The sequence below is a fragment of the Mixophyes fleayi genome, chromosome 6 (assembly GCF_038048845.1).
Source record: "Mixophyes fleayi isolate aMixFle1 chromosome 6, aMixFle1.hap1, whole genome shotgun sequence".
Lineage (NCBI taxonomy): Eukaryota > Metazoa > Chordata > Amphibia > Anura > Limnodynastidae > Mixophyes > Mixophyes fleayi.
This window is the reverse complement of record NC_134407.1, coordinates 182,958,178-182,977,237: the sequence shown is the minus strand read 5'-3', so window position 1 is coordinate 182,977,237 and position 19,060 is coordinate 182,958,178. Positions and strand designations below refer to the sequence as shown.

At 41.1% G+C, this 19,060-nt stretch overlaps 1 protein-coding gene across 2 annotated transcripts in view; it reads left to right on the top strand.

The window, feature by feature from the left end:
- Positions 1-17,465: 17,465 nt before the first annotated feature.
- The window catches only part of RBL1 (RB transcriptional corepressor like 1), a 34,756-nt gene continuing 33,161 nt past the window's right edge, over positions 17,466-19,060 (top strand). Inside the window, exon 1 of one of the 2 annotated variants that reach the window (XM_075177514.1) lies at positions 17,466-17,903. In XM_075177514.1, coding sequence (XP_075033615.1) covers positions 17,733-17,903 — 171 coding nt within the window. In that variant the 5' untranslated portion in view covers positions 17,466-17,732. The remainder of the gene's footprint in view (positions 17,904-19,060) is intronic. The other variant, XM_075177516.1, reaches the window with a different exon arrangement.

Below are 19,060 nucleotides of genomic sequence, written 5' to 3'. Positions count from 1 at the left end.
TAGAAGATTGGCTACTCTAATTGCATGTAAAATTGTGTATATGTGTGTGTATATATGTATATTTATATATGGCTAATTAAGCTTTTTCAATGCAATATTGTAATATCGTTTGTCTACAAGCATTGAATCAAACCTAAATGTGTACGTTGTTGTATTTTATAGTGGAATAGATGAGGATGACACATAATGTTGGATATATATATATATATCTCCCCTTGCTTCTAGAGGACAATGGCTCACTGAAGTAGTATACTAGAGTATACAGAAGTCATCCTGCTAGTTTAAATAGATGGACTCAAGTAATACAAATGTTTATTTAGGAGTTTTCATTACTTGTCCTTTTAAAGGTCTTCGTGGATTTGCAGTACAGACTCCTGGTATAAGTACAGCAGTATTGCCTGTTTCCAGAGTTGTACATCAATCTGAGTTGGGTTTTACACTCAAGCTGAAAGACGAAGCAGAAAAACAAAGATTGAGAGTGGGCAGTTACAGGTGGCGCTCTGACCACAAGTTCCCTCTGATGAAAACCATGGCTTCTGGCATTTTGAGTCGGCAGACATGGATCGTTCACAGAAGCTAAAGTAGTGCCACGGTAGTATTAGCCTTCAATTTTTATGACAGTATTCTAGAGATGATTTCCTTTAACCTTGCAGACAACACAAGAATATATAGGTTGATATATATGTGTGTAGGTTTTCATTTTGGAATGAAAAATCTGGACACTTATCTGACATGTTTGCTCAAATCTCCCAAATACTTCATTTTAGGTACCAGATAAAGTAAACGTTATGTGAACGTACTCCACCATATCCTGTTGGTTACGTCTGTAGATTCAATTATGGTAAAACAAGCTAGACCTAGCTCGGGTTAGATATCTGCTAGGTTTACTACACTACATGAGAAAGCAGTGGAGTTCTACACTTCGGGAAATGATCCCGACACCTAGTGCAACTAAAATAGCAACTTTATTGGTTAGTTTAAAATGCAGTCAGCGATAAAAGCAAAGAGCATGTTAATTTTAGGCAAACAGCACTTACCCTACAGTGTAGTTATGAAGCAGACCTCCTAGTCTAAGGCATGACTGTTACTATTCCCTGAGTGTGGAGCTTCCATTGTTCCTTTGCGCTCATCGATGTGTCTTCTGATTGCTTCAGCGCCAATGTTCTCTTCACGTCGGTGATAGGACTGCTGTGTTCCATTGGAGCTGTAATGCTTTCACTTCTATATTGATTACACCAGCCCAGTGTTAGGAAATTCTGATCACATTCTAGTGATAATCTGTATGTACTGTGTTTTAGTCTTGATACGCACAAAAATGATATAATAAAGCATATATGTATATACATGAATGCACACACATATGCCATTATTAAAAAAAAAAATGCATTGAAATTGTTGATATAAAATGACCATTTTTGTTTATGTACACCCCATAAAATGTCAACACAGATAAATTGCCTTGAATGCAGGGAAGTGTTAAAACCCTGTTCTGTTACACTCAGCCTCATATCAGTAGCTATCATAGTTTTGTTGTTTTATTCTGTTTGTTTTGTTTAATATTTTTTTTTCCTTTTTATAGTGTTACTAATTTATCAGAATGGTCCAGATGTGTCTACAAGCCTAACATTTCAGCAGCTGACTTATTTATTTGATGCTTTTCTTCTGTTTGGTCACTTGTCTTTTATACACTTGGGATGATTAATGATGTATATGTTGAAATTAAGACCTTGAAAGACTATGTTAACTGTGCAAGTAACTTGATTTGTTTTCTTCATCCTGATGCTGACATCTGGGTCTTTATTACATAAAAATGCTGTTGATAATCTGTGTTCTGTGATATTCTGATGGGTGTTGGTATGTCTGCTTTGATTATGGAGTTTGTGACGACAGATCATTTTGGGGTGGGTATATTGCATTTCATAGCACCTCATGGTGGAAGGGGGACAACCAGCATATGTCATCATAGCCCTGCTGTCTTGAGTGCCAGTGGGATTATGATGACATGTTATACTGGGATGAGGCCACAAAAATAGATCCTGTCAGAGCACTTTGTAAACATGGAACTAATAATTAAAGTGAAATATGCTCTTCCTTTAAAACTCTTCTGGACACACATATTAATATTAAATAGAAATATATGCATTATGACTAGAATAGCTACAACAGGCATGGCCAACCTGTGGCTCTCCAGGTGTTGTGAAACTTCATGTCCCAGCATGCCTTGCCAGTTATCGGCTGGCTATCTACTGGCAAAGCATGCTGGGGTTTGTAGTTTCAGAACACCTGGAGAGCCACAGTTTGGGCAGGCCTGATCTACAGTTTCTATAAGTGTTCAGTTAACATGTATGAACATAATTCATTCTCTACAGAGAATCAGATTTGCATTTAGAAATAGAAATGAGAGCTGCATATTCCTTCTGTATTCCAAGGTAAAGGAAAAGATCAGTCCTTAAATGGGAATTTCACTTGACATGGAAAAAGTGGTTTATGGCAGCTTCAGGTAAGAGGGTGGAGTTTCAAGGTGATAGAAGCCCACTAAAGGGAAATTCTCATTTAACTCTAATGTAACAGTGCCCCTAGTGGTCAGATTATAATGTTCTAACTTTCATAGCATCGCTAGTGTATACACACTTTGTAAAATAAGCGTAAACTTCACATATTAAATGGTTTCCTTAATTACATATTTCGCAAAAGGGTCACAGCATATATCGAGCATATTATTATTCAGATGTAGAACATCTTGTCGTTGATTTTTTATTTTTTTTTTCCCACCTAAGAAGAATTTCTTTGCATTGGATAAAATTGTCTCTAAAAGCCGATATTTTAACTTCCCTAAAGCTAGCTCCACACAATGCACTTGCCACTGAGCTCTAGAGTTGTGCCACAAGATTGGAGTCCAATTTAGCTATTTAATTGGGTGACCAAATTTGGCAAGAACCCCCCCATTCTGTGCTCATGCAGAGTGACTGGATCACCTCTGGCGTCAGTGGAATCTGTTGGAACAATGACTGTACACACAGGCCTATAGCGGTTGTTTTCGGACCACGCTTGCCAACATACCAAATAATGGCTCTATCAATTTCATTATAATTATTTTTGAGTGTTTCGTTATTTTGGGGTCACACATGTAGAGATATTGAGCAACATTTGTAATATTACAGCATGCATGCCTGTTAATAGGGAAATCTCCCTGAACGATTAAAATATCTGAGGGTGCAGTTACGATTTAAAAGCCTATACAGTAGCTCCAGCACATAACATTTTAACGGTCAGGAAAAGAAGAAATTTGTATTTAATAAGCAGCCACCAAAGATTTACATTAAAAGCTTATTCCATTCAAAACTTATAACTTTCGTGAAATTAGCCACTAAGAGGCTTTTTCATCCCATGTACCTACACAAGGCAAAAACACCTTTATGAACAAACGGATTTCTTATTTTTAAACTGTTAGCTTGTGGTCAAAGCACGTGTCTTATAATTAAAGAAACATAAGAAATATTATGTAAAATGAAAACTGGAAGCAGTTACAGTTTAAATTTATTTTTATTTTTTTAGGATTTTGTCAGAACTAGACGGTTTAGATAAGCAGGGGCTAGAGAATTTTCTATGCTTACCAGACTTCATGTGTGGAAAGATATTGATGAAAACACCAAGTAATTAATTTGTTCAGGCTAATTGTAAGGAAAAAAAGGAAGTAATTTACTAAATGCATTTTGCAAAATACCTTGTTTTTGCATCTATGTACCTATATTTTCCTCCTAGTGCACTAAAAGGTGCGCACCTACTCTCGGCTTTCAGAAGATGTCTTCACAAAGAAAGTCCAATCTCCCACCACTTTATTACCACTCCTTTCAATAATACTTGGGGGGGAGGTTCCACCCTAAAATACTGATCCCTTTAGCCTCATTAATGGCCTAATCATGCGAGTGATAGGAAATTGGGATTGCCTTTATTACATGTGCCAATTTTACGTGAAGCTTTTTTAAATCTTGCTTATAATGCAGCCACTGAATGGCCACAGGTTCCAGTAAAAGTATAAGGTGAGACCCAAAGAGCACAGCTCTAAGCTGGTGAAGTGTAAAGCATCAATCCAATGAAAAAGTGAGGGGTGTGTGCTATATATGATTCACAATGTTGCAGGGTCATGGATTATCATAGCAACCGCAGTCACATGGCAGATGATGTAGTGAGCAGAGGGGCTTTGGAACACACCCTTCTGAGCTCTGCCTGCTCTGTGTGTTGTAAAAGTCTACATTCTCTGTCTTCACATGATTTGCTGAGAGATTGTGTTTTGTATACCTGATGGAAGGTTAATGCTACTGAGCAAAGAGGCACTGAGTCTAACATGTCCCCTGTTTTCACCAAGGTCCTCCACCCCCTAAAGAGGTTTGGTCTTAGCTGCGTGGAACGTGCAGGTCATGGCCCTCAATGCTAGACGCTCACGACATGTGGACAGGCCGGATCAGAACCAGAATGAACAATGGAAACAAAGTGAAATAAGATGAGTAGTCTGGATAGCTAAAGTCAGAACCATGAGATCCAAACATAACCAGTTTGTCAGGCAAGAGGATAGTCCGGAACAACCCAAAGTCAGAACCAGGATATTCAAGACTTGATCAGAACCGGAGTACTGATGAACTGAGCGCACAGTACCAAAACCAAACCCCAAAAGGAGTTACCTAATACTTTGGCAGTTGACCAGTGCTAGAACATACCTTATATATGAAGTCCAATCATGGTTCTGGTGGTCAGTGATTTCAAACTGACCTCCGATATAAGAATTAAATCAGTGTCACATTGCTAGGTAATGGGACTCGCATGCGCCAAGTGGCTGGCAGAACACCTATTAAGTCATTCCATGTTGCTAGTCAATGAGAACTCTTTGCTGGAGTAAGAAGGATAGTGGGACGGCCAGAAGATGCGGGGCATGAACCTCTTCAGCATGCACCCAAGACCTTGTTTTGGGGCTGCAGCCATTCGAATCACATAAATAATGCAGTTTCCCCACAAAAATAGACCTACGAGGAGCTTACAAATGTAATTAGGATAAAAAAAAAGGTGACAAGTGAAAAACGGCCTTCAACACCCATACGGGACACTACAAGTAGCTTGTTATGCCTTTTGGCTTTTGTATTGCTCCTGCGGTCTTAAAAGATTTCATAAATGACACACCAGAGAATTCTTGAAGCAGTTTGTTGTGGTCTTTGGATATTTTCATCTACTCTCAACCTTTCACAATATCCGTCTCATGTCCGTCAAGTGCTAGAATGGTTTGAATCCAGTCATCTTTATGTCAAAAGAAACGTGTTCGATCAAGTTTCACTTTTGGGCAATGTTATTTCTTCAGCTGATTTTTCCATGGATCTTAAAGTTCAAGCCATTTTAGAGTGGGCCCTTCCAACGTATCTAAAAGCAATACAACACTTCCTGAAATTCCTCCTATCACATCATTAATGAAAAGGGTGCAGACCCAATCTCCTGGACTTCTCATGGTCTGCTAGCCTGTGAGTCATGAAAGTAACATGTCTGCCCTTGTGTTACGTCATCCTTTTATTGTAAATTTGGATGCCTCCGATGTGGACTTAGTCACCAGTCACCACAGATCACAAATACCTTGAATATATCCGTTCTGCAAAATGACTTACTCCTGGACAATTTAGGTGTGCTTTATTCTTCACCAGATTTGAGTACATAGTAACAGTGGCCTGGGTCCAAAAATTGAAAGACTGATGTTCTTTCTAGATATTTTCTGCATTCTCATGTGCCTGTTCCAGAAAACACACCGATCATTCCATCATCCCTGGTTCTTGCAGCTCTGACTCCAGATCTGTCTGCACGATTTAAACGGAATCAATCAAACCTTATCCTGAAAATCTGCAAAAACTAGGGTTGTCAGAGATTCTCTCCAGGCTAGTCTGGTGCCCTGCTTGTGAAAATGATAGAAGAGATTGTTCTCTCATGTTAACTCTTCTTGCAATAAAGTTCTCAGAATTGTACAGTTGGGCATGCTGAATCCTCTACCAATCCCCAAGCGTCCTTAGTTCCCACACAAAATCCATGGATAAATGTGACTATATCTTCCAAAGGTTTTACTTTCATCTGGGTTGTGATAGGCAGGTTCAGCGAGATAGTTCCGTTCATAACACTCACCCAACTACCTACAGCACAGATGTTGGCCTCTGTTTGTTCAGCATATTGTACATCTACATGGAATTCTTGGTAACATTGTTTCTGAAAGTCGGGTGAAATTTACTGCTCAGTTTTGAAGAGCTTTTTTGCAATCTCCTTGGTACTAATCTCAGTTACTCTTCTGCTCATCTTCAACAATTTAATGGACAGAGAGGGTGAAACAGACCCTGGAACAATTTCTGAGATGTTATAATTCACAACTCCCGCATGGTTGATCAAAACACCTACCATGGGCAGAGTCTTCCTACAATAATTATCCTCCTTCTGCCACAAAGGTTTCAACATTCTACTGTAATTTCAACCCAAGGCCCATTCATTTTCATGTTTTAAATCTTCAGAAATCTTTGATATCGTGAACTCACAAAGGAGAGTTTGGAGAGAGGTTTTTGAGGCTTTATTTAATGCATAAGTTCAAGCTAAAAAAAAAATTGTCAACAAGGAATATTTGGATTTGCCAAAGACTAATAAACTGGTGGTATGATTAGCTGGGTGCTTGCAATGATTAGCAGAGGAGTCAGGAGTAGGTGAAAAGATATAGCTGTGTATTGTAGTACAATTGCTCAGTTGCAGGAATAATGGAGCCCTGTGGCTGAAGATGGAGCACAGCATAAATAAAACTCAACCAAGGTATAGCAGGATATAAGCAAAAAACACAGTCCAGGTATTGCATAATGTAAACCAAGACCCAGTCCAGGTATTGCAGGATATAAACAAAACGCAAACTGGGTGTGGCTGGATATGTACAAACAGTCTCTGAAAAGTATACTGAACAGCAGGTAAATGCAGGAGAACCAGGACACTTGCATCATCAGCACTTATTTATATTGCGCCAGCAAATTCCGAATTGCTTTACAATTGGGAAAAAACACAGTAATAAAATAATACTGTAATACAGACAGAGAGATGTAAGGACAGCTAGACACAGGTGAATGCTGAGAACTAGATGCTGGAAGAATGCAGGCAAGCTGTGCATGAAATAGTGGTAACAGGCAGAGCCAATGATACACAGGAACAAACACATCTGGGGACACTGCTACCATGGGGATGTATGAGGGACACAGGAGTTGGCATTTAAATAGTTAAACTGTTAATGTAAATGACAAGCTCCTTCCCTCTGCAACTCCTGTAGCTCAGTGTAATTGAAAAGCTCCAAGGAAGGGAAACAGTAGAACATGCAACCAACAAAAGGAACAGAAGAGCGAAGGGTGGGAACTCTGTGTCCCCCAGATGGAATCCGGGAAAAGGATTTAACACAAGTACAAAAATCCACCTTTCTCTTTCATTCAATCTGGAGGACACTGCTACCATGGGGATGTTCTAAAGTAGCCCCTTGGATGGAATGCTTTGTTAATCCGGTCTGCAAAACTTGCGTCCGGAGATGCTAAAACATAAAAATGGTAAAACCGGGTAAAGGTGTGGACAGAGAACCAGGTTGGTGCCAGAGCTGATCACAGAACGGATGGAATGCACGGTGACACAATCCGGTACAGGCCGATCAGAACTAATATAAGCCTACTTGATGGTGAAGATTATCCACCTAGCAGCAGTTCGTTTTGTAGCCAGGCAGCCCATCTTGTGAGCATCATACATAAATAAAAGAGAATCTGTCCTCCGCATAGCGAACATCCTATCCATATACATTCTTAGAGCATAGACCACATCCAATGTGATCGGAAGAGGCGGTCGCCTCCTGGAAGACTGGAAACACAATATCTTGATTAAGATAAAAACCAGACCACTTTAATTGGAAAAAAGGTATTGTGCACAATACAGCCCTGTCAGTATAGAATTCCAGAGAAGCTGAATGACAAGAGAATTCCAAGTACTAAAACTCTCCTCGCAGAAGCGATGGCGCAGAGAAAAACCACCTTCCAAATTAGGAACTTGAATTCAGTCAACTCCAATGGTTCAAAGGAGAATGATTTAAGATCCTTAAGCATCATCTTCAAGTGCCAAGGTGCCTTAGGTGGTACATAAGGAGTCTGGATGTGTAGAGCCCCTTGGAGGAAAGTCTGCACCTCCAGTATACCTGCTAGCCTTTTCTCAAAATATATTGAAAGAGCTGATACCTCCACCTTCAGGGAACAAAGGCGAAAGCCCGCCTCCAAACCATCCTGCGAAAAGGCTAAGAACCCGGAGAGTCAAAAGGATGCCGTATGACAAGTCGTGCGTTTACACTAACTGACATAGGGCTGCCACACTATGATAATTTAGGGCAGAGATCGGTTTATTGGCCTTTAACATGGCATCATCAACCTTGGTTGTTAGGTTTCTGAAATGGCCCCTGAAGTAGTAGATTGTCTCGATGTAGAAGCTGCCACCCTTTACCAACTGCCATGTGCATACCAGTCTCGACGTGGCCAATCGGGTGTAATCAGGATCACTGGCATCCTGCAGTGTTTTATATCATGTTCATGACATCCACCGTGCACACCAAGGGTCTCTGGTCCTGGAGCAGAACCTGGGCACCTAGTGGTTGCGGCAAGATGCCATGATGTTCACACCTGGAGGTCCCCCACTTCTGGACCAGCCATTGAAACACCTCCGTTTGTAGAGACCTCCTCTGGCAACACGGGTAGTGGGCCTCCAAATTTTCTGCACCCAGGATGAATATCGCAGTATTTGCCAGACCATACATTTCCCCCAGAACAATATCTGGGGCGTCTACTTCCTCCAGCTCCAGCACTCCTGGTGCCGCCTTGTCGATTGATATACGCCACAGCCATGGCATTGTCCAACAGGCAGCGTACTAGACCATCCTGAAGGAATGACTAAGCTCTCCATGCCAGCAGCTGCAAAATATTTATAGGAAATTACACTTCCCGAGTGGCGGCAGTGAAGAGCTACCACTCCCCATACTTGAAGACTGGTGGTGACTATTGTCCAGGACCACAGGACAAAAGACTTTCCCACTGTCAAGTGACCCACCACCAACCAAGAGAGAGGCACATGCAGGGAGACAACTGGAGCATCTGAGAGGCCAGCTGAAGGTTGGAACCCGAGCAGTTGGATAAGAGGTCCCACTGAACCATGTGAGAGTGGAACCGTATGGAAGAGTTTCGAATGTGGAGACCATCTCACCCATTAGTTTCATACATAGTGGGATGTAGACCTGAAGAAAGTGCACCTTGTTGATTGGTAGAAACACCTTCTGCACTCTGGTGTCCAGTATAAGGCAGAGGAAAAACCTCTGCCAAGGGACTAACTGGCATTTTTGTAAGTTTGGTTCCAGCACTTTGTCAGCAAAATAGGGAGATGGAGGGTCTGACTCCATGCTGACTCAATGAGATTCGTCAGCTCTGCAGAAGGAGGGAAGTCGACTACAAGCCTCTTCTGTCTTTTCCCAACTGGGCGTCTGAATCGGAGACGACTAAGAGAATATAAGCAGACCTATCCCTTTTTACGGAAAGTCAGAGTTCTTGTGGACTCGAGAAATGCATGTAGCAATGAAGTAGACAAAGAAGCTTCCGCCTGGATTTGACCTTGGGAACAAAGAATAGCTAGGAAGACAGAAGAGCCTTCCCCTGCAACCTTTGCAGATGTAAGGGCAACAGTCTTAGAAGGCTGCATTGATACATTTTGAGCCAGAGTGATAATCGCATCCACCCGCAGGCATCTCTACAGGATAAGCAAGCAACTGAAATAGCGCCGCTACTGACTGTCCCAATGCAGTCACTTACGCTGGTTCCCCAATCTGAGGGGGACTGTGTGCGCACCCGCACCAGCCATCTGCATCACAGTCCACACAAACCGACCCGTGGTCCTATCGTCCACTGGGTAGGTTGGTTTTACATTTTGCAGAGATAAAATCTTTCACCTAGTTTGTCAGACATGTTTCGCAATATTTGGGATGCAACAGAAATGGTTAACGTGCAACTCTATCAATAGTCGCAGTTACACAACACTTTTTTCTTTTTTTAATTACTTTTATAAATATGTAAATGCGTATACATAACTATATATAGCTATGTGGGTTTATTCCTGTATAGTTAGAATATATGGATGTGTATTTATATAAACAGTTATACTCCCCAACAAAATTTTGTGTTAATATACATAACAGAATAATCCTCACAATAGAAACTGTTGAGATTCTATCTATGTGAAGGAATTAGTAAAAGTATGTAAATATTCTACAAATATCTATTTGTACAAATATGTGTAAGACAAAACTAATGTAAGGTACTCATCCCTCCAGAACCATGTCTAGGGCAGAGTACCCGCAGATAGAGAGCAGCCTGTCAGTCACACACAGTATATACTGCTGATCAGTAGCAGCATATAGAGAGCAGCCTGTCAGTCACACACAGTATATACTGCTGATCAGTAGCAGCAGATAGTGAGCAGCCTGTCAGTCACACACAGTATACTGGTGATCAGTAGCAGCAGATAGAGAGCAGTCTGTCAGTCACACACAGTATGTACTGGTGATCAGTAGCAGCAGATAGTGAGCAGCCTGTCAGTCACAAACAGTATACTGGTGATCAGTAGCAGCAGATAGAGAGCAGCCTGTCAGTCACACACAGTATACTGGTGATCAGTAGCAGCAGATAGAGAGCAGCCTGTCAGTCACACACAGTATGTACTGGTGATCAGTAGCAGCAGATAGAGAGCAGCCTGTCAGTCACACACAGTATCTACTGGTGATCAGTAGCAGCAGATAGAGAGCAGCCTGTCAGTCACACACACAGTATACAGCTGATCAGTAACAGTGTCTGTGAGGTAAAACTGCTCAGAAGGTTCTTTAGCTGTCTCCAACTGTCACTTCTCCTGAATTGGCTGCAAGGAACATACCAATTTGCGAAGGGGACACAGCCCTATATGAAAATGACATGCTCCTCCTCAGTTTTTTTAACCACAATGTGTTTAATAGTACTTATATCTGTCAAGTTATCAAAACTGTGTAATACAGTTTGATATATGAATATATACAGTCATATAAATAAGTTTACACCAGTAGACAGTAATACAAGAATTCAACTAGGATAGATGAAGTACAGACAGGAGGAGAGAATCCTGTCAGAAAGGATAATAGTATAATACTCTCCCCAATATTCCTCTCAGGAGTGTCGACGCAGTAGCTTGTTTTCCCGTATTAGGAATATACAAAGGCCACTGATGAGTAGGGGTGTCCTCCCCTCTTGCTTCCAGGCATGCCGTCTGCGATGGATTACTATTTTTAAGCCATTAGAATGGCTCCTCCTTGTCTCCTTAGTGCCTTCTGTGGCACTGATTTGGTATGCGCACCGATATGGCTGCTCCATCTTGACATTGCGGCGCTCTATGCAACCAACGGCAGCGCCAGATAGTCCGTTTAATAATAATAGTTTACAGGAGTGATAGCCACTATAGGAAACAGGCACAGCAAAATTTTCTCACTTTCTGTGAGAGATATTGTCTCTCATCTGTGCATCTACTAAGCCTGTCTGGGGATTATTTTCCCTCAGCAGATTATGCCTGTAGCTAACACAGCACACATTACAAATCACTAATAAATGAATCAAACAAAATAAAACAGAACCTACAGAAATAGCTGCTGAGCAACTAAAATTAAGCCCAACTCCTATGGGCACTTAAAGGACACTGAGGAGCTACAGGGGTTGCAGAGGGCAGGGACTTCTGTCAACAGTTACATTAACAGTTTAACTATTTAAGTACCAACTCCTGAGTCCCCTCATACAACCCAAGATAGCAGTGTCTCCCAGATTGGATAAAAGAGAAATGTAGATTGGGTGACATGGTAGAGAGGACCCTACCATTTATTTTACAGGTCTTCTCACGATTACGTTAACCATCCGGGACCAGTGTCAAGGCGGAGAGAGGACGGGAGGTTGTACCATAAGACAGAGTCTGGAAACCCTGCGACAGCAGCCAGCCTGTGCAGCCAAGAGTACAGAAAAATACAGAAAGATACAGCTCAACAAGGCAATTAATAACATAGTAAGACATAACAATTCCCCTACACCAGGCCTGTCCAACCTGCGGCCCTCCAGATGTTGTGAAACTACAAGTCCCAGCATGCCCTTCCAGCTATCAACAGGTTGTCTACTGGCAAAGCATGCTGGGACTTGTAGTTTCACAAACACCTGGAGTGCCGCAGGTTGGACAGGCCTGCCCTACACCATGATACTGCAACATTGAATATTGGTTTGTTAGTAAAAAAAAATAAACATGACACTGTATATAATTTTACATAACATAAACTTCCATAACCCTGCATATCTTACCCCAATTTACACGAAGAATGAGTGAAGAATGAGTGAGATCCTGCTGTCTCAACTGGTATTGGCTAGCGCAAAGTCTAATAGAATGGAAGGTATTCACCAGGGATCCCTGCAAGGGTATTTGGGCTTCAGCGGCTTCCACCGTGCAAGATGCGGCCCTCCAGGGAAGTTTCCAGTGAGACAGATTAGAGAAATAGTTTTGGCAGCATTCAGAGAAATACAGTTCTAATAGCAGATGATGGTCATAGCAATTACCACTAAAGAGTGGAACATAAATGTAAAGTTCAATGGAACAGAGAGTGTGCAGCAAAGGATGGACTATGGCTATGCCACTGGGAAGTGGAACGGATCAGCGGAGGTCAACGGTACATGCCGAATAGATAATGGACGTTGATCACAGCAAATGCCACTAAGGAGTGGAACATATATGCAAAGTTCAATGGAGTACAGGGTATACAGCAGACAATGGGCCACAGCTATTACCACATGGATGTGGAACGAATTAGCGGAGGTCAGTGATGCAGGCAGAGTAGATAGTGGGAGATGATTACAGCGGTTACCAGTAACGAGTGGACAAGGTGAGCAGACATCAGTGATATCCAGGTATGCAGCAGACGGTGAGCCACGGCTTACCACAGGGATGTGGCACAGATCAGCAGTAGTCAGCGTGCATGCAGAGTAGGTAACGGGCATTGATCATAACGGAGAGAGGAAGCGGATACAGGCCAGTTGTAGACTCGAAGAACCAGCAATGAAAAGGTGAAGGAAGGAGCCTTATAAAGGAGGACTGACCAATGGCTAAATAGGCCAAACACAGGTGAAGCAAGCACAGGTGCAAATCGTTGCTGACAGCCTGCACAATGAAGAGAATTAATGTGAGAGTCTGTACTGAGGCTCGGGTGGAGATACCCGGAGAGCGGTGTGTGACACCCACAAACCATCCCTTTAAAGCTAATCTAAACCCTTATTTTTAATTGATAAAGGCATTATAGAAATGCTTCTAGTGGATGGAAGGTCGCAGGCCCTAAAACAAGGGGCTCCCCAGTCAACAATCACACTGTAGTTATATTTAAAAACGACTAGATTCTTTAAAGGTTCTTTAACATAACATAAAAAAAAAAATAATTAAATAACCCCATAAAGTCTGTTTTCCCTGGGAAAATGAACAACTATTCCCTAAGATAATCTGAACAGTTTAGCAAATAAATATTTAAAGGTACTGACAGGCTATACAATTGAATCAAGGCAAATAGATATTTGATAATATAGATTTTGAATATAAATCTAACAGGAGTAGACTTTTCAAGAATAAAGTACAGCAGCATAAGAGTTCTCAATATGGGTGAGGAACTTTGTGTCCTCCTTTTCTAACCAGGAAGTTGCCTCGGACGGTGATTCAATGAAAAGAATATTTCCATCAGCGGCGACTCATCTTGCTGGGAAGAGCATAGCATATGGATACTGGAATTCAAGAAGACATTGTTTTCAATGGATAAATTTAGCTCTACTTTTTTGTACATCAAATGAAAAATCGGGAAGCACTGCTGTTTGCTGATTTTGAAACATTAGAGGACCTTTCACCTAGGCCAAGCGTAGAATGGTATCTCAATCTTTGTAGTTTAGCATTCTGGCACTGAATGTGCGTGGTTGTGTTCCAGCAGGCAGACGTTAACTTGGTGCACGATGAGCTCGTTCTACTGTAACCTGTGTCATAAATTCCTCCTTCCTGAATAGTTGAATCAACCATTGCTCAAGAACGATCTCAGATCGTTCGCCCTCCGCTTTTTCTGGTAGATCTACTAAACGCACATTATTGCGTCTGAGATGACCTTCAATATCTGATAATCTTAGTTTAATTCTGTCATCTGTAATTTCATAGCTGTAATTTAATTGCTGACTGGAGCCGTGGTATCTTCCAAGGATAGAAATACGGGTCTCAGTCTCTAACTTTCTCCTCTGGAAGTCCTGTCTCCACAGGGATAAATCTACTTGCACCTCCCCAATTTTATCCAAGACTTTATCAGAGGCAGCAATGGCTTTTAACACTGCCTGTAGGGTGTTTGTGAGTTCTGGAGAAGGGATCGAATCTCCAGGTTGCAGAGCTGTTTGTGATCCAGATTCTGTGAATCTCCAATAGCATTGGAGGAATTTAATTTCATATATCTGTCTATTCTTCCAGATGTAGGTGTTGCTGTAGAGTGTCTTCCCATGGTAATTTCTGGAAAGTCACTAATATATTGTATTTGCACAACAGTTATTAGAGTTCCACTGAACAGCAAATCATTTTTTAATAAGGGAGGGAGTGGAAAAGCCGGAAACAGATCCAGCACTATTGGTAAGTGTATATTAAATTAAATTATTTATTCTACGATATGAAGTACCGCTAAAAGTCTAAGATAGGTAAATAACAAAAATGATAAGTCTGTGCCAACCACAAGGAGATTTGCTTCTTTTTATACAATTACTTTTTGGGTGAGCCAAAATCAATATTCTAGATAAGGAAATAATAAATATGATAAGTTTTATGCCAGCCAGGTGGATATCTGCATCTCTTTATATAATTGCTTTTGGAATGAGATAAATATAGATCCACTTATTTAGCAATGAGGATGTTTTAGAAATTTTCAGTTATAGTTTCTCATTTAGTGTATTTGTTATGAATGTATTTTACACTGTAATCGGATGTAATTACAGACAGTTCACCACATGGGGAATCTCAGCAGAGAAGATAGCAGTCTCAAAATCCTCTATGGTAATGTTATATTAGAAAAAGGAGCAAGGGTAAACAGTGAGACAACTATCTTCAATGGTATCTACAAGTCAGTTGGGGTATAAACTGCAGCTGGGATTCTCACTCTAATGTCTCTACAAGCAAGATGGCGCTGCCCACCCAGTGACAGCTGGAAACTCCTCCGTAATTAAATTCTAAATCCTGTGCTGAAAAATACATACGCCGCCTGTTTGCTTCATAACAGGTTAATTAGGGATGATGAGCCTGATTCATTAAGGATCTTAACTTGAGAAACTTCTTATTTCAGTATCCTGGACAAAACCATATTACAATGCAAGGGGTGCAAATTGGTATTCTGTTTTGCACATAAGTTAAATACTGACTTTTTTCATGTAGCACACAAATACTTGATAGCTTATTTGTACACTGAAATTTAAAGTTGATATTTGTGTGCTACATGAAAAAACAGTCGGTATTTAACTTATGTGCAAAACAGAATACTAATTTGCAGTTGTAGTTACATGGACCAGGTATTAGTAGGGGTCTTTTTTATTTATGCTGACTAGACTAAATCGGCTTTCTGATCAACTGATCATTATTGGCTACTGTTGTAAGTTACCTCCTCAGTATTATAGGTGGTCATATCATGAGCTCCCCATAAGAAATTGAAACGGACTATAAGTACCAACTGAGTATAAACAGCGCAAAGTAGCCGAATCAAACTAAGGTCAGCCACAGTGGAAGGAATATATATATAAAAAAAACAAAAAAAACAATCCCGAAAACCTTGGATATAAGGAGCTTTTTTGTGGCCAATTTGATATTGAGATGCAGCTTTTGTAGAGAATGATTGATAGGAATTTGAAGCAGAGGATTGTAGTAAATTACACTATATTATAACCAATTTATGTTGAGAATTATATGCTGTGTATTCTTTGCACTTTTTAAGGAATTTTGGTGTTTGGTGTTTTTCTGATGAAGTAATGTCATTTTATATGAAATTTTTCAGTATCTTTGAGATGTTTTAATATTTAATAAATAATCTTGAAATACCTGCAGTGCTTAAATCTGTTTGTGGTTCTAAACACACTATTGCATACCTTTTTTATTTTAATACTATTTGTACATTTGAAGGTTGCAGACCTCTTGGGATTAGTGGTTTATTACTACGGCCATACCAAGTGCCAGAAGGTAAATGTTCTACTTTTTACGAAATATGCTGTGAATAGGTAAGAATTTCAATATGAGAATGTGTATATATAATATATGTATGTATGTATGTATATAATCTATAATATAAATGACTAGTGGCGTGTGTTAGTCTGTCTGTGTGTGTGTGGAAAAAATAAAACCACGCTGCAGCGCAACCTGCTGGGTGGAGTTATACACTGACCTACTAAATTCTTAGTGTGTGTGGGAAAAAAAATCAGAAAGGGCTGAAATTTGGTATACTGAGATGTTTTTAATTTGTTAATTTAATTTGCTAATTGTTAAAAGTGTTTATAAAGAATTTAAAAAAATATATATATATTTCTTGAGGGAGAAGTGACAGTTGGGAGTGGTTGGTGGTTGCCGGGGGGTGACAGTGGGGAGTGGTTGGTGGTTGAGGCCTGGGCTATGGCCCAAATGCATGACAAGAACCTTTTTAACACCTTAAGTAGCTTGATTTGACTACAATGCATGAGTATCATGCACGGGTTAACGTGTGTGTGTGTGTGTATGTATGTGTATGTATATATATATATATATATATATATATATATATATATATATATATATATATATATATATATATATATAACTGGTTGTCCTTGGACATGTCCACTGGATCTTCTGATACTTGCTATCAGAGACATAGATTAACTCCTCCACTTTCTGCCACAAGTAGATATGTTGCAATGACATCTAGCTTGCATATAATTGTGTGTTTTGATGCTTTTGTTTCTATATCTGTTAAATTGTACTTAAGCTGCCAATTTACATCTGAAACAAATCAGCTGTGTATGTCTTTGTAACAGAAATATGTCACTGTATCTCTAACTATTCAATGTGTTGTGAGGTGGACAACGTATGATGCTCCAGCTGCCGTAGAATTACTTCTCAGCCTGCTAGTTTATTACCAGCTGAAGCGCCACCAGTTTTACCCATCTGTAAACATCTACACCGCATGTCACAAATGAATCATCCGGTCCATTAAATGCCACATTGGACTTTTAATTTACGCAAATACTACAAGTCCCAGAATGCACTTTGAGGTGAGGTTCATATCCATCCGCTCGTCAGGGTAACATTTACTACGAATCTTTCACTTTCCTCTGCTTCGTTTGTCCTTCAGACCCCGAGGACGTCATGTGACCATCAGTAGAACGTGGAATGTACAGTTAGTTCGGAGTTCTACGAGATACTACGGGGTGATTCCGTACAGTGGAAGGATACAGTCACACAACAGTAAGGAAGTGAGACTGTCCGGTTTTCGCGCCTTTTTGGCTGCGCAAAGTGTTGTGGGAAAGAGGTGAAGTGTTTGGGGTTAAAGAACCGTGGGACTAGGGCTGGAGGTACAGCCGGGAGAGGACAAGCACACCGCGGGGATGCCGAGGGATGAGGCCGATCCGGAGTCCTCTAACTCCTCAGATGGGGGACCCGGAGAGCTGGTGCGGGAGCAGCTGGAGTGTCTGTGCGGGGAGCTGAACCTAGACCAGGAGACAGCGGCTGAGACCCTGAGTAACTTCACCAGGACATGGAGCACTTACAGCCTGGAGGTGAGGGCAGCCTGGGGGGTATAATTGTGTATACTCTGCAAGGGAGAATACAGGGTGGCAGAGACTTGGAATAGAGAGGGGAGGGGGTGCACAGTTAGGACTCATCGCTAGGGTGGGGTCCTGGGGATTGTGAGTGGCAGATTATGTAGGGGGAGGGCTTCTTGAAGTCAGTTTATACTGTGTAAATGTAGGGTGATGGTCAGCAAAGCAGTGACATATACAGTGTTGGAGGTGCTTACCCATGGGATATGACTACAAGGAAAATGACTGCCGCAGGAAAGGTGTGCTTGCACCTGGCTAGAGGGTCTATACCAGTGAATCCCAAACTTTCTCAGTTCAAGGCACCCTTAGGGTCTCCTTAATTTTTTCAAGGCACCCCAAAGTAAAAATAATTACCAAGTAGTCCCCCGCCTTGCTTACCAGCGGTCCTGCCTGCGGCGCCCCTGTGAGATCGCCGTGGCACACTGTTTGGGAACCACTGGTCTATACTGTAACCCTGGAGGCCAGATTACACAAAAAAAGGGGGTCACTGATTGAGAGGTCTGTCAATGGGGTAAGGGTTGCAGAAGTATTTACTAAATGTGGGGTTGCAACATCTCTGGAGGGTATGTTATGCTAGGGAATGGGGAAACAAGCAATTTGTAAAAAAGTATATCATATAGGGGCATATTCAATTCTCGGTGGAAATGCAGAGAATCTCGCGGTCCGCGCACGATTATCGTAACCGTTAATACAGTAATTTTCTCGCGAGCTGAAATCCAGCTAACTATTACCGTATTAACGGTAATAGTTTTTCTGCGGCGCGGAAAATAAACATTTGAATATGCCCCATAGAATACTATACACTGGTCTATTTTTATGATTTGGGGGTTGGTAAGTATCATTACGTATAGCTGCAAATCACAGCAATGTACATCCACTATTTATCATGCGGCAAAGACCTCCTCCTTCCGAAGACATTTTCTCATCACCAGAAGCCTAATTCTGCCAGTGAATGGAGAAGGTGCTTTACTTAGCTAACGTCAGCTCATGGCGCTTTGTTTGACCTGTGAGGAATCCAGTGAACCAGGAGAGGCTTCAGCTGGATCCTATAGTAAAAGTCAAGTAATGTCATCCTGAGATGGCATTACTTTACTGTTAAAAAGTTTTGCTTTTCT